General features: G+C 26.0%; 1 protein-coding gene across 3 annotated transcripts in view; it reads left to right on the top strand.

The window, feature by feature from the left end:
• The window catches only part of LOC122510006 (A-kinase anchor protein 200), a 418,778-nt gene that overhangs the window by 354,641 nt on the left and 48,222 nt on the right, over positions 1–15,915 (top strand). For all 3 annotated transcript variants that reach the window (XM_043624383.1, XM_043624385.1, XM_043624384.1), the window contains 2 exons: positions 9,288–9,437; positions 14,268–14,387. In XM_043624383.1, the coding sequence (XP_043480318.1) occupies positions 9,288–9,437; positions 14,268–14,387 (270 nt within the window). The remainder of the gene's footprint in view (positions 1–9,287; positions 9,438–14,267; positions 14,388–15,915) is intronic.

The raw sequence follows: 15,915 nt of genomic DNA, 5'->3' as shown, positions 1-15,915 counted from the left end.
TTTTTTCTCTAGGTTCTCTTGACCTCGACTTTAGATTCTTGAGTTTCTTAATAACGAAATAAAGACAATTGTTTCTTACGAGTTTCCTCTCTAGATTCTATTGATTAGGTAGATTCAGCGCTAACATTGAATTTCAAAAAATGTTAATTTGCTTTTAAAATGAAGTCTATTTGTAAAATTCTGTTCTAAACTTACTTTCCGCATGTTTATAAAAACTAATATTTTTTTTAAGTTTCCCCTCTATATTCTGCCGGTAATGCAGATTCGGCGCTAAATTTAAATATCAAAAAATGCCAGATTTGTCAAAATTATGATTCACTTAGTGTAATTCGATCAAATTCCACGATAATTGAAAGCTAAATTGAATTTTGAATATTTTCGTGTCACTGGGTTGAGAGAAAACTATTTTCGAAGTCAAATGTTTCGGTACACAAGAATTAAAGTAAAAGCATTTGCACATGAGTGAAAAGCGGAAGGTATAAAATAAATTCCTGACGGTATTTTCGCTCTCGACGTTTGTTACACGCACGTATAACATAAGAGAGATTGTAAATTACGATGCGCAGAATGTCTCGTCCTCGACTAAGACACAGAGTCAGTATAATGTTTTGTATGTGACGCTAGAAGCCATTGTACTCAAAGTACCTTGGTGTGTAATAACATTTCTTCGTCAGCAAACAAATCGATATATTATAATTTTTTTTTATTTGATTTCCCTCTCTCTCTCTTTTTTCAGTTTTATCTGAACTCTAAAATTAACTTCAATATCCTCTCGTGTTTTATTATTACCAAAGAATTGTAGTATGATAAAAATTCTTCATCACAGTTGGAATTTTCTCTGTATATGTATAAGACGATAATGTTTTTGAACATTCTTCAAATCTTAAAAGCCATTATACGAGGCAAAATTTATTAATAGCGCGTATTTACATAATTCTTTATGCAGTTATGCACATACGCAAATGGCCAAGTGGAAATTCTTGTCTTAGAAAAATAACAAACAGCGTTAGGGAATTAACGTTCATTTTCATTCCTCAACTCTTTTTTTCTATTTAGAAAATAATTCTTTCAGAAAAAATATTTATTACAATTAAAAAGTGTTTAATTCGAGAAAAATATTGAACAATTATTTTTTATTTCCATGTAACCGTACATTTATTTAAAAAGAAATTTTGTTCAAGAATGCGAAATATTTAGTGAGTCCTGTCCCTACAGTTAGCATCGACTCTCTGCGTTGAAATTTTTTGGGGTATTTAGAGACGACAATGGCGCTAATTTCGTTTTTCATATTCAATTGTCCCAATTAAAATTTTTTGATAAATCTAATTTCATTTCTGAGTATTCAATCTATGTTCTGTCGGTAAAACAGTTTTGGCTGTAAATTTAATTCATCATTAAATTTTAGCAATGTTTTTAAATTCTACTAAATTATATAAATAATAGTAATAATAATAATTACTCATTATTACAAAAATATAGTTTTTAAATTTTAAATTTAATAGGTATTTTTAAATATAATTTTTAAATACATAATTAATTATAAAAAACAATTTTAAATAATTTTGAAATAACACTACATGTCGATATCAGTTATTTATTATCGAATCTTAAACATTCTTTGAATAATAGGTATTCCAAGAAGAATTATATAGAAAAAATAGATATCGCGATTTTTAAAAACTTGACAATTATTGACGTCTTGATTTTCCCTTTTTTTCTAAATGTGAAAAATATTCTTTTTTCCTTTTCATTCAACAACACGAGATATGAATTTTTATCATTTATTGCTTTTTTCAAATTATAAACTATTTTATTTTTAGAATACTATCATTTCGATAATTTGTAGAAAAAAGTTTTTTCTTATTGATTTTTTTTAAACTTTGTATATAATTACATAAGTAGGGAGACTGACCCTTCTATAAATGAGGCGGAAGTGCTCAGGAAATTTTTAAAAAGGGGGAAATTTAAATAGATAGGAATAACAAATGTTCAAGTCCTGCACTTATATTTTAAATTTATGGCTCTTTTCAATTTCTTTTGTAATTACTCAGTATTTTTTTTAATAATAATTTTCAAATAAAGATAATTTTTATAAAATAACAATGTTTGTTATTTTTCTAAATGTAATTTTTTAAAGAATAATAATAACTTTTAATAAAAAATACTAGTAGAAAAAGGTTGTAAAAAGGTTAAAAAGGATAATAAATTACTAGGCGGAAATAAATTCATTCGAGTTTAACAGTTGAAGTTGGTTGAAGTTAACTTACAGTTTGAGAGTTGACTTAGAAAATTGTTGGGATTGTGTGACATTTATCGCACAATGTGGTAATTCTGTGAGAGGACCATTCGGAACATTTCGTTTTGTGTTTAGAATGCATTTTCACACTATAGATGCACTTAATTCCCAGCAGTCTCTAACGCTTGCAAATTAATCGTCTGTGTTGTAAACGCACTCACTGTAATTAGGTATCGAGTTACATATATATATACAAACTATCTTGCAGATGTAGATTTTCGTGCCACACGGATATTAATTCTGAAATTAATTAAGATTCTAATTACATAGATAAATAAACCGCAAATTACTTATTTTCAAGGTTCAACACATCTGGCAACCCTTTAAATGAAATTTTCTTTCCTCCATTTAACCTAATTTTAATCATGTTTCGGAACTTTTCCATTGCTGTCACTCGAAATATGTAAATACTAATAAACGTTTTTTTTAATAAAAATAAATTAATATAATAATTATAAATAAATATTAATACCTATGTGACTATAGCTCCAAAGAAAGGTACATAAGAAGCACAACAGTTTAGGTTATGTTTGTAATTTTTTGAATAGAAATACACAAAGGAGATCTACTCTCAATGTAAACTTACATACAATTTCTACGTTTTCATTTTATCGAAATTAAAAAAAAATGTTATATTTTTACTTTAATTGAAAGTTTATAATATTTTTATAAAATTTTATTAAAAATATTAGATTTTAAAATAGAAAATAATTCCACATATAAAATAGTGAAAAATAACTATTTTTATATTTTAGAATGTTAAATGAATATTATTAATATAGATTAGATAAATTTCAAAAAGTTTCAAATTAAAGTTTTAAAAAAGTTGAATTTTAAAAAATATTAATTAAAAATTCTGAATAAGTTAGTTTTTGGAAACATTTTTATTTTCACTTTTTTTGAAATTAGTTATATTTTTAAATATAGGTACATTTAATTGAAAAATTTTCAGAATATTCGAAATTTCCTGAAATTGTCTTGTAAACAAGGGGATTTTAGAAATATTTAACTTTTAGGTAAATTTTTTTCTAAAAATGAATTTTTAAGGTACCTTCTTAAAAAATATTAAAAATTTTGTCTGAATGTCTTCGTTTTTCTTTCTTATTATGAATTAGAGAAGAATTTTAGTTAAAATTTCTAGAAAATAATTGAATTCAAATCTTGAAAATTATTTTGGATAAGTAGTCACAATTCCTATAAATTATTGAATTTAAAAAAAAATTGTCCGGAAATCTCTAAAGACTCTAAATAATTTTTTTCGATGCTATAGCATCGAAAATGAATTTTACTAGAAAAATAGTAGATCCCTGAAGTTATAGCACTGACACTGAGTATCGAAAGCATTTTTTTTTTTGTAATTGACAAAGAACTAAAAACTTTAAAAAACTTTAAACTTTAAAACTTTTAACTTTTTTAAAAACTTTAAACTTTAACTTTCAGTTAAAAAATTGTCCTGGATCTTTTTTTACTCTCCAGGTAAATAAAAGAAGTTAAAAAATTTAAAAAGAAAAAGTAAAAAATAAATATCAATTTGTGATATTTTCATCTCTAAAAACTCTAAGCAATATTTTTCGACGCTAGCTTCAGGGACATAAAATAGTTACAAATCTTATTTTTCTCTGAGAATCAGTGCAATTAATATTGAATTAAATTTTCAATTCTGTTTTATGATCAATCGGTAAAACAGTTGTTACTGTTATTCACTGCAATGGCTGCATTTTAGTGGAAATCTTACTAAATTATTTTTCCCCCAACACTTTATCTATTTTTACTTTAAAAAACAGAATTCTTACATTTAGAGGTGTAAAAAAAATGATAAAACAACGCCCTGAGTGTAATTCCACGCCTATTGACCTTTTATCACATTTGTATAGTAACTATTTGCGCTTGAGGCTCTCCCACACCTTTTAGCGATGTTCAATTGCGAATTCATTAGGTAAACTCTTTTTTTATTATTATTTTCCACGCAAAGTGTTTTTAGTGTGTGCGGATATATTTTCTATAGTTAAAAAAAGAAACGTGAGTAAATGGAAAGGTTCAACTATTACCCAACGTAACAGTTTAAGACTCTCGTATATACAATATATACATTTTGCAATTTCAGGAATTGAAAGAGAGCTTATAAATGGATTAGAAGAAAACGAGTATAAAAGAGATTTAAAGTCTCTCTTTTTCAAGTGCAACACAAACGCTCGAGAGAATTTTCTGTTTGTATGACTCTCTCGTTCGATTCGTTAATTTTTTTGTTCCCCTCAGTGTAAATAATACTTACCGTACAGAGAAATTCAATTTAAGCGTTAAGATCGTAAAGATTTTTGAAACTTTCCGTAAATTCTTCTTTCGAAAATGCAATTTTTCTTTTTAAAAGAATAATTTTTATTACCTTTTTGTTATTAGTTATTAAAACTTACAAAGTTTTTTCAAATTTTATCTTTTAAACGAAATTTTCTATTCGTACCGATTTACTGAGATTTAAATTTCCCGCTAATCTTGATCTACTTTACCGACAGAATATAGATTGAAAACTACAAATTTTTTAATGAGTTTGTTTCATCAATATTAAGGGAGTGTTAGAAATCGATGCCCGGTTATATAATTAAATAAAATAATAGAAGTAAAGAAATTAAAAAATCGTTTGAAAAAGATAATAATAATACGCTTTTTTTGCCGACCGGAAAAAAACAAAGGAAATAAATTAAAAATCGAAAATAATAAATACAACAATTGGCTAATATGTTTTATGTTCCATTCATAGTTTCGTAGATTCTATTAAGATCTGAGTCATGTATAATTATACGATGCGAAAATAGGACTTAGGAAATGAGCTTTGTTTGCTAATGCATAATGTATATTATAAACTCGCTTCGTAGCTAATGAGGCATTTACCTTTCGTTACACATGAGAATATATAAATTAATAAGTTGAGAATGAAACTGAGAGAGAGAGAGAGAGAGAGAAAATAAATGTACAAAAAACTTAAATAGCACTTTCTAAAAAGAATTTTTCATATCTAGATTATTAAAGACCTCTTGAATGTCTATAGCGGCCTTTTTCTTTTGAAACTCGAAAAGCAAAACGGTTTAAGGTTTCCTTAAGACTAATTAATAAACTTGGTAATTGGAAAGTCGAATCTTGGAAATTTGTGTTTGAACGAAAATGGCTAGAATTACTCTTCTCTAAGCTAAAGCTTACACTCTCGGTAAACAACAATTTCCGCGGTTATTTTTTCAATGGAAGCCAAAGTGAGGTAAGAAAGCAGCAGCAGTGCCTGATGGGAAAGTTGAACGTGAATAAAAAACCTTCTTTTCTTCACTTTCGTTATTCTTTTAGTGTTTGATTTATCCTTTCACACAATATTCAATGGAGGAAATATTCAACAGTTAATTTTTGGCCCGTAGTTTATTAAAGGGACTTTGACATGCGTCGTTAAACTGCGTTATCACTAAAGTTGTGAATTGATTTAAAAGAAATTGTTTTCGAAAAAAAAATAATGGAGTTTTAATGGCTCGTTTGTGGTGTACTAAAAATGCATTTTTTTCCCTTATGATAGTGAAAATAATGATTTTTTTATCGATGCAGTTTATCGTTCCTTGAAGTTATTACATGAGAGGATTCACCTCTTCTAAAAATAATTTGCGAAGGCATCAAGAAAATTTGCATCGATTTGTAAATTTCAAAATAAGTTCTATTTATAAGAAGAAATTCACAATAATGGCTGGAAAAGAAGTCTTTTTTTAAACTATTTTATTTATTTTTTATTATAATTTAACAACAAAAAGTTGTTTTACGTTTAAATAATTAAAACAACCCATTGATAAAATGAAATAGAATACAATGAAATAAAAAATGTAATCCTATTTTGTTACGTAGGTAACTAATAATAATCATAATATTAAAATAAAATAAAAAGAAATGAATGAAAATAATTTAGAATTATATTGAGAGGGAGTTCCAAGAAGAAGTGTATAATAATAGTTGAGCGATGATAAATTCAAGATTCTGGAGTTTTTAATAAATGGCATTGATTAAGTCACGAGATTCCAGTCCAATTAAATTTATTATGAACGTCGCGAATGAGACGGAGGGAAATATAAAACAAGTCAGGGGTCAGTGAGAAAAAAAATAAAATGTGTGTTTAAAGAGCTGGCGACAACGTTATCCACACTGTGAGACTAAAATTCTTGGTTTTCAAGTGCGACTTGTTATACTCAACGCTAAAAACTTTGCGCGTTAGTGGTTTTTAGACAGCGGGCGAAGTACAGAAAAAGAAAAAATTAAGATGAACATGAAGAAAAGAAAATTTAAACCGTTTATAGCGTTAATGAACTCAGGTCTTCAAAAACTCCCTTCGGGTCAAATTAAATTCTCAAGGAAAATAAAAATTTTTTAAGATGCAATTCACGTTCTATTTACCTACTGCATTTTGTAAACTTGGATTTTAAATTACTTGTAGACTTTTTTTCTTCATTTTCGTTTTTTTTTATTTCAATAATAACAAATAATATAACAAATAGTTTATTTGTTAGAAAATATAATTTAAAAATAGAAATATAGAAAAATAATTTAAACAAAAAGACACATGAGTTATAAATAAAAAAAAATTTGTGGGAAAGAAAAGAATTGCAAATTTTTTTTCTAATTTGCAAAAGATCTTTTCAAAGGCGAATATTTTTTTTACGAAAATAAGCAACGAACGTTTAACGAGTTATGAACGTGATTCTTTTGTTCTTGAGAGTTTTATTTATATCGGCGAGAAAGAAACGCTCCAGACTGAAAAGTTAAGTTGTCAATACGCCATCGTGTATTGTTCTCCGGAGACAATATTGTCTTTTTTTTCTTTTTTTTTTATTTATATATATTTTTTTCATTTTTGAGAACTAGATATTTTTCCCAGAAATTACATGAATATTTATTCTCTTTCATTTTTAGAATAATCTTTTCATCGGAAAAATTGAAATTTTTCGCTATTTATATATTTGAGGTTAATATTTTCTTTCGAATAGATAATTCCTCTTTAATAGATTTTTCGTTTCTTATTTTGAATTTAATTTAATCTAATTAGATAATCAATTATTGTAAATAATAGTAATGCAATTATAATAAATCATACATAATTTAATAATTATCATAAGTAAAAATTAAATAATTATAAATCATAGGGTAGAGTGGGGTAAAAAAGCCACATTTTTACTTTTGATGCTGTAAAATTTGTATTTAAAATTTTTTTCTCAAATTTCCAATTGTTATTGAAAGTTTAGTTATTAAGCTTGAAAATTCTTGACGGAAATATTTTTTATCTCATGAAAGGACTAAGTTATAAGAGTTTTACGAAAGCACTGCAAGTGGCTTTTTTGCACCACCTGGTGGGGTGAAAAAGCCACCCTACGATTTTAGCAAAACACGTTATCAATTTAGGTATTTTTATATTTTTCCTTTATTTATATGACAAATAGTCTTATTTGAAAAATATTTTAATAATTATGAAAGAGTTTTTAGCAAGCAAAATTGAAAATTATATTAAGTTTACCTGTTTTCGATTTGCACTGCCAATTTTTCGTACCTTTTTTAGAAGTTCTCTTTAAGTTTTACCACAGATAAAATATTTCGTTGCAACCGTTTATTCATTGTTTATTTTTTAAATGCACTTTGAACTACTTTTTCGTCGTGTTTAATTTATTTTATTAAATAAACACGAGAAATTTTGTAAAATAAGAAGGTTAGTTTAAATAGAAAACAAGTGAATTTCACAAAATATTCAATGGATTTTTTGCCCTGGCTTTTTTGCACCCAAGACCAGTTATTAAAAAAAGCAAAAATAAATTGTTAATTCAGTTCAATTTCTAAAAATTAACATTGTATACGTTTTCGGTATACTTTTCTCCTTATGTACAAACATTTACTTTTATTATTCGTTCACTTAATCAGATTGTAATATGTTTGAAAAGTTCACCAAAATGTTTTCAAAAAAGCAACAAAAAATTAAAATTACAATAAAAACAATATTAATCTAGGTACAACATTCAAACTAGATTTCAAAAGTTGCGTATTACCTAATAGTATTTATATTCTAAACAGCTGATAAATCGGCTTAATAGTTTTTAAATAAAACTCAAATGGCTTTTTTACACCATGGCTTTTTTACCCCACTCTACCCTAATTAATTTTTATTAATATGTAATTATTAATTAATAATAAGTTATTAATAAGTAATTATTTTTTAGTGGAATTTAAAACAGAAATTCCTGGTAGAATTTAATTAGAAATTAAACTTACCGCCATAACTGTTTTACCGACAGAACATAGATTGGATACTCAGAGATGAAATTAGTTTCATTAAAATAATTTTTCATTCTGATGTCAAATGTTCTAGTCTAGTAGAGAAGAAAAAACAACTTCTCGTTTCGATTTTGTTTCCTTTGGTATTAAAAAAAAGGAAAGGAAACAGTTTGTGGTGAGATGAGCAGGAAGTTTATTAGCAATATGTATGTGTCTACTTGAAGCTAGAAACTTTATTGTTGTCTCAGCTGATCGCGTGACAGATCTCTTTGGTTGAACAGCTGCGGCGACAATAAAGTTTCGAGAACTTCTACCATCGCCAATAAACTGAAATTTTTTCTCCCATAGTCTTTACTATTGAAAGGACAGATTTTTTCATTTTTTCGTCTGTTGACAATAGGATTTTTTCTTTCTTTATTTTTTGCATTATTTAAAAGCAATTTATTTATTTAATTATATTCTTTATTTTACGGACAACTTTTCTTAATAGCCTTTCAGTAATAGTTATTGGAAAGCACTTGAAAGCTATTTTTGATAGTTGTTAAAAAATATTTGAAAGTGGTTTTAAACGATTTTGAAATCTATAAAAAAATGTTTAAAAGATTTTAATTCTTAAGTTGATTTCTTATTATGTAGTTTATTTATTTATTTATTAAATAATTTTGAATTTGATCAATAGTTTCTAATTTCTTGGTGTTTTTTCTGTTATAAATAGGAGGAGGTAAAGTCTGAGGAGACGAAAGCTGAAACACCAGCTGATGCTCCTGCAGAGGCTGCTGAGGTCACAACACCAACTGAAGCCACTCCTGCCAGTCAAAATACAGCCACATCGCCTGAGAGCAAGGAAACCAAAAAGAAGGAAAAAGTGAGTTTAATTAACCATTTAATGTCCTATTTTTTACCCTTATTTTAAAGACATACAGTACCGTCCGAAATTGTCTGTCCACCCATTTTTAAAGGAATGAAAAAACTTTGTTAACATAAAATTCATGAAAACTAAATTTTTTTTTGGTTTATATTTTAAAAGACGATCAAATTTTGAAGAGAATAAGACCTTACAGAAGTCATTTGGCCAAAATTTGTAGAAGATATTCTTAAAAATCGTCATTTTCAATGTTTCACAAAAATTTGAATAACTTCTAAAATAATGAACGCTTTTTAATAATCTTAGGCTTATTTTAAAGGTCATTTTCTACGGAATAAGAATTACTTATAGGCATTAACCTGTAATTTTTTACTTGGAATAAGCATGCCGTCAAAGTTGGACAAAAAAATTCAAAAAATTTGAAACAATATTATTAAAAGAAAAATAATTTTTGAAATTCAAACATATTTTTTTATTAAATTTTCTTGAAGAATCTACACCATATCATGTTTTATATATGTTCTAGAATAGTTTTTAGTACAAAAAATTTATTTCAAATTTTTCCAATTTTTTTGTCCAACTTTGACGTCATGCTTATTCCAAGATAAAAATTACAGGTTAATGCCTATAAGTAATTCTTATTCTGTAGAAAATGACCTTTAAAATAAGCCTAAGATTATTAAAAAGCGTTCATTATTTTAGAAGTTATTCAAATTTTTGTAAAACATTGAAAATGACGATTTTTTAAGAATATCTTGAAAAAATATTTGCCAAATGACTTCTGTGAGGTCTTATTCTTTTCAAAATTTTATCGTCTTTCAAAATGTAAACCAAAAAAAATTTGAGTTTTCATAAATTTTATGTTAAAAAATTTTTTTCATTCCTTCAAAAATGGGTGGACTGACAATTTTGGCCGGTACTGTAATGTTTAGTACACTCAATTATTTCAATAGGTACTGTTTTTCTCTGTCCGCTTCAAAGAAAGGTACCTTACAAGCAATAAATAGGTTATGTTTGTAATTTTTAGAATTAAAATACATAAGATAGATCATCTCTCAATACAAATTACTAATGTGATTACTAATGTTTCGAGCATTAATCCTAACAGATTTCTCTCCGTGTAATATTTTTTTTTCTAAGAAAAGAAAATTTCTAAAAAACTTTTTTCTAATGAAGGTGATTTTCTAATTTTCTTTCTTTCTTCTAATAAAGGTCATTTTCTAAAAATTTCTTTTACTAATAAAGGTAATTTTCAAAATCTTTTTTTCTAACAATATTCAATTTTGTAATGACGATCAATAGGTATATGATTAAAAAATAAAATTTTCGAAAATTTTTTAATTCTTTAAAAGAAATACTTGAGGTTGTGTTAAAAATTAATTAATAATTTCTATTTTTTACTAAAAAAATAGAAATTATGCAAATTTTTTAACGAAACTTTAAAATAATGTAGTTAAAAATCGTAATTAACAAATAGAAATTATATAGGGATTTTTTTCCTCAAGTTATTTAAAATTTTCTAAAAAAGTGTTTTATAAATAAATTAATTTTGGAAATTTTAATATAAAAATGATGCAAATTATTATTTTTTTTTACAAGAAAAACAAATTTGATAAAAAATAGTGCCGTCAAATAGGGTAACTCCGGACAGGAGGCTAACTTCGCACATTCGTATATTTATTCCTTTAAATATTTTGTATTTCCATTCTACCTAAAAAATGTTATAAGGATTTCGCATTTCTATTGCTTTACCAAACATTCAAGGAACACAGGAAAAAAAAAGTCTGACTCCGTTTACACCTTAAATTCAGCCCATGTATTTCACATAAGTCTGTCCTTGTTTAACGGGTCTGACTCCATTTACACCTTAAATTCAGACTCAAAAATAGGCTGAAAGTAAGACTTTTTTTTAGTGTGAACATTATATGACAGTTGAGAAATAAAAATAATCAAAAAAATTTAAGAAAAAAATTAATTTAGTTGGAAGAGATTTCTGAAAGTTATTGAACTTTGTGAAAAAACTTATTTATATAAACGAACATATGTAAGGTAAAAGCTATTTCTTTTTTAAAATTTAATCTACTATGTCTAGACATAAAATTAACACTAATTTCAATAACCTAAATTCGAAAATTATTTCGTAAATGATTTTTATTTAAGAAAATGTAATGGACAGATACACGTCTTCTGGCGTTCATTACAGTAAATTGAGTCAAACTTTACTTTTATTAAATGTTTAAAAGCTTTAAATGTATATATTGTTTATATTTTCAAATTGTATTATATTCTTATGACCGAAAAATTATATTAAAAGTCGCTTAATTTTGAAAATGTTCATTTTTCAAATGCACCATTAATTGAATTTAATTAGTTTTTGTTTTTCTAAAAAAATTATAATGAATAGTCTGAGAACCTTAGAATAGTTTCTTGTTAAAACAAAAATACGTAAATAATATAATTATCCAAAATAATTTTAAATTACACAAAAAATTATACGGTGTCCGAAGTTACTCCCCTTTGAAGGCTAACTCCGGACACTTGTTTTTTACTTCACAGAAAATAACAGAGATAAATAAAAAAATTTTAACTAGAAATATCAACACACAAGACCCTAAGGATGATATATTATCTGAACGTCAAACTTCCAGATATTATATTCTAAAAAAAAATATTAATAAAAATCATCGAAAACCGTCCGAAGTTACCCTATTTGACGGTAATTTTATAAAATTTTTTCTTCTTTTTCAAAAAGAAACTTATAATTTTGTAAACAAAATTGTGATTGAGAAACAGAAAATATGCAAAATAATTTTTATTTCTTAATCTTAGTTTTTAATAATTTTCTAACTTTTATAAAAATTATGGAATTTTATAAATTTTAGAAAAATAAATATTATAGAAATCATAACTTCTTAAAAAAACTTTTTTTAGAAATCAAAACTTGTTAGAAAAAGTTTTTTTTATAAAACAGATTTCATTAGAAATCGCTTTTTTTTTAGACAAAAAGGATTAGAAAATATTTTTTAGAAAAAGTGACCACCTACCCTTCAAGAACTATCATCAAATTATTACTTATAAATTATTTAATCAATAATTTTACTTAAATATTTCAAAATTAATTGAATTTTAAAAAAAGTTGCTTTTACAATTTTCATAAATAGATCAACTTTAAAAGTAAGGTTTTAATTTAAAATTTAAGAAAAATTTTAATTTTGAATGAATTTTATTAGAAAAATTTTTATAGAAGAATTTTAGTTAAGAACACTAAAAAAAATTGAATTTTTGAGAAGTTACAAATAATTGCATAAATTCACGATTCAATTATTTTCAAAAGTAATAAAATTCTCGTCAAAATTTAAATTATCTTTATAAATAATAAAATTCTTTTCTGAAATATAATTATTTTCAAAACTTTTATTAAATTCTTGGCAAAATTTCAATTATTTAAAAAATTTTCTTCAATTCAATGATTTTCAATATCTATTATTTTAACAAAGTTTTCCAAAAGAATTAAATTATTTTTAATAAATTTGATTAAAATTCTCTTTTCTTAGAATAATTGAATTCTTAAAAACTTTTTAAAAAAATTATTAAAAATAATTGATTTTTCAAAAAATTTTAGTTAAAAATTCTACAAAACTTAATTGAATTGAAATCTTGAAAAGAATTTTATTTATAAATTCTAAAAAATAATTGATTTTAAATTTTGAAAACAATTTTGGAGAAAAACGATTACAATAATTGATTCTTCAAAAAAGTTTTAATTAAAAGTTCTTGAAAATAATTGAATTGGAATTTTTAAAATAATTTTGAAGAAAAACGCTTAAAAATATTTAATTTTTAAAAAAATTTCAGCAAAAAATAATTTCAGAAGATAATTGAATTGAATTTTTGAAAATAATTTTGAAGGAAAATTTAATTATTTTTATAAATAATAAAATTCATCGTAAAAATTCAATTATTTTGAAAAATTTTGGTAAAATTCTTTATACGAATTCAATTATTTTCATAAATAATAAAACTCATCGCAGAATTTTAATTATTTTTAATACTATTTTAATCGAATTCAATTATCTTCATGTTTTATAATAATAATGATTAAATATTTATTTAAAAATGAAGTTATTGATGTTTTCGAATAATCAGGAAAAAGTGAGAAAAAAACAAAATTTAATTTTGAAGGAAATGAATTTATCATTCGGTAATTAAATATTAAAGTTAACCATGCTACCGTTTTTCTGAGTTCTTTAATAATTTTGAAATTATTAATTAATTTCGAAAATATTTTTCAGATTAAGCAGGTTTCTGTATTAGGGCAGCTGTGCTGTCGATACATATGAAACCCATGAGCTTATCGAGAGATTTTATTTGAGCGGATGGGAAGAAGAACTCGCCGAGCGCTCGACCGAAAGGGATAATATCAGTCAGGTAGTAGTGAGCGCCTCTGGGCCACACACTGCTACCTGACTGATATTATCCCTTACAACCGCACGCTCGGCGAGTTCTTCTTCCCATCCGCTCATTTATTTGCGTGATTCGGAAAAATTGTTAACTTCTTTCAACTTTAAAATTTAATTTTTATAGAATCCTGAAGTTAGCGTCTACGTTCATATTTTTAACTTCCAAGATAAACTAGCTAAAAATTCATTGAAACAATTTTGTATTTGTATTTATTTTTCTAGTGAAGTTGATCTGTTAAGTTTTAAAAGAAAATTATGATTTTTGAAATAAAATAATTGATTGTAAAGAGAATTAAAATTCCTATTATTATAAATATTAATCATTCAATTTTATCGGGATTTTTATTTACAAAGTGAATTTTAATTACAGTCAAAGAAGCACAAATTCTCCTTCAGGACATTCAGCTTCGGCAAAAAAGATAAGACCAAACCGGCACGAGAGGACACACCCAAGAATGGAGATGTCGCTAAGGAAGAACCCCTGGTGGAGGTGAGTCGATAAAGTCCATTTAAACTGATATTTTATCAACACTGGGTTTTTATCCCTTTTTTTCTTTAATCCCCGCAAGATGAAAACTTTACTCATTTTCGAGATTTAAAATTTTATCACGAGATTCTTGACTAAATTTTTTTTAGACTTTTTTTATGCATTTTAACTTCTCTCTCACTTGATTTATTTTTGATCGAGTATTTAATTATCAAGTATACTGTAGTGACAAAATTTAAGCGAATTCTTCTTTTCGAGCAATGTAGAAATTTTTTTTAGTTAGTAGTTCACTTCAAATTTTGCTATAAACAATTTTTTTAATGGTTTTTTAATGTTAATTTAATAATATTAACTATTTATTGACTAATTAAATTGTTTTTGTTTTGATTGTTCGTAGTAATATTTTTTAATTTAATAATTTCTAATTTTCTGAAATTTGGAGGTTAGTTAGTCTTTTCTGCTTTACCGACTGTGGGTCTGAAGTAAGCGTCGACCTTTAGCGTCAAAAACTATTTTTTGACGACTTTTAGTTATCAAAACGTCACTAAGTGAAAAACTTCTGTAGTTTTTCTAATACAACTTAGCGATTAGATAATTTTTTTAAAGTCTTTAGACTTAAAGAGCGTAATAAAATGTTTCAGAATTCTGTTTGAACGAAAGCAGAAAAAATGATTTTTTTTGCACAAAGAATCCTGAAGATAGTTGCAGACGCTAAAATATCAACGCCCACTTTTCAGGAAACTGGTTTTACATCCATTTCAAATGAATTACAAACTATTATCAAATTATTAACAAATTAGTGTTTCGTTAGCGCGACAGTTGAAGCAAATTAGTTTTACGGTGGTGAAATAGAGGCAAAAAATAGAATATGAATTATTTCCATCATTTTGTCTTCGTTATTGAAGATATGGGCGGATGTGTCATACGAAGAAACAACTGTTAGTCGCGCCCTCGTCGTGTAAATTGCGTAGGCGATTTTGTAGTTTGCAACGGAGCGGACGACGTTTTGAGATCGTGTATAGCTAATCTTTTCTCCTTGGATTGTTCAACTAGTATATGTCTCTCCTTCTCCTTCTCTCTTTTTTGCCCTTCGTTAAATTAAAAGAGGGATCCAAGAGAGGAATAGCGGAACGAAGGAGAAGTATCTCTGACTCATCCTTTATGGTTCGTCGCACCTCCTTCGCTTCCTTCAAGATTCGCCAGAGGGAAAACCGGCTTTGGGTTCCGCTGAATTATACGCGCGTGGTTCCAATCTCAACCTCCTTCGTGGATTTTAAAAAGATGATCTATTACTGTCAAGGAGGAAAGTTGACTTTTGATTTATTTCTGGGTAATATCTCGAAGCACTTGCAATTTTCAATAAATTTTCAGTAGACCAAGTTTTACATCTCAATCTAAAGATTAAAGAATTTAGAAATTGGAAATAAATTCAGAAATCTTTAGTCTAATGGGTATTAAATACTTACCTATTAACCACAAGGATCATAGTATCCTTTTTTCCTCTTTTCCCCTTTTCTAATCCGTTAAATTA

The sequence above is a fragment of the Leptopilina heterotoma genome, unplaced genomic scaffold (assembly GCF_015476425.1).
Source record: "Leptopilina heterotoma isolate Lh14 unplaced genomic scaffold, ASM1547642v1 Lhet_65, whole genome shotgun sequence".
NCBI lineage: Eukaryota > Metazoa > Arthropoda > Insecta > Hymenoptera > Figitidae > Leptopilina > Leptopilina heterotoma.
The sequence above is the reverse complement of the archived record's forward strand: the minus strand, read 5'-3'. Positions and strand labels throughout refer to the sequence as shown.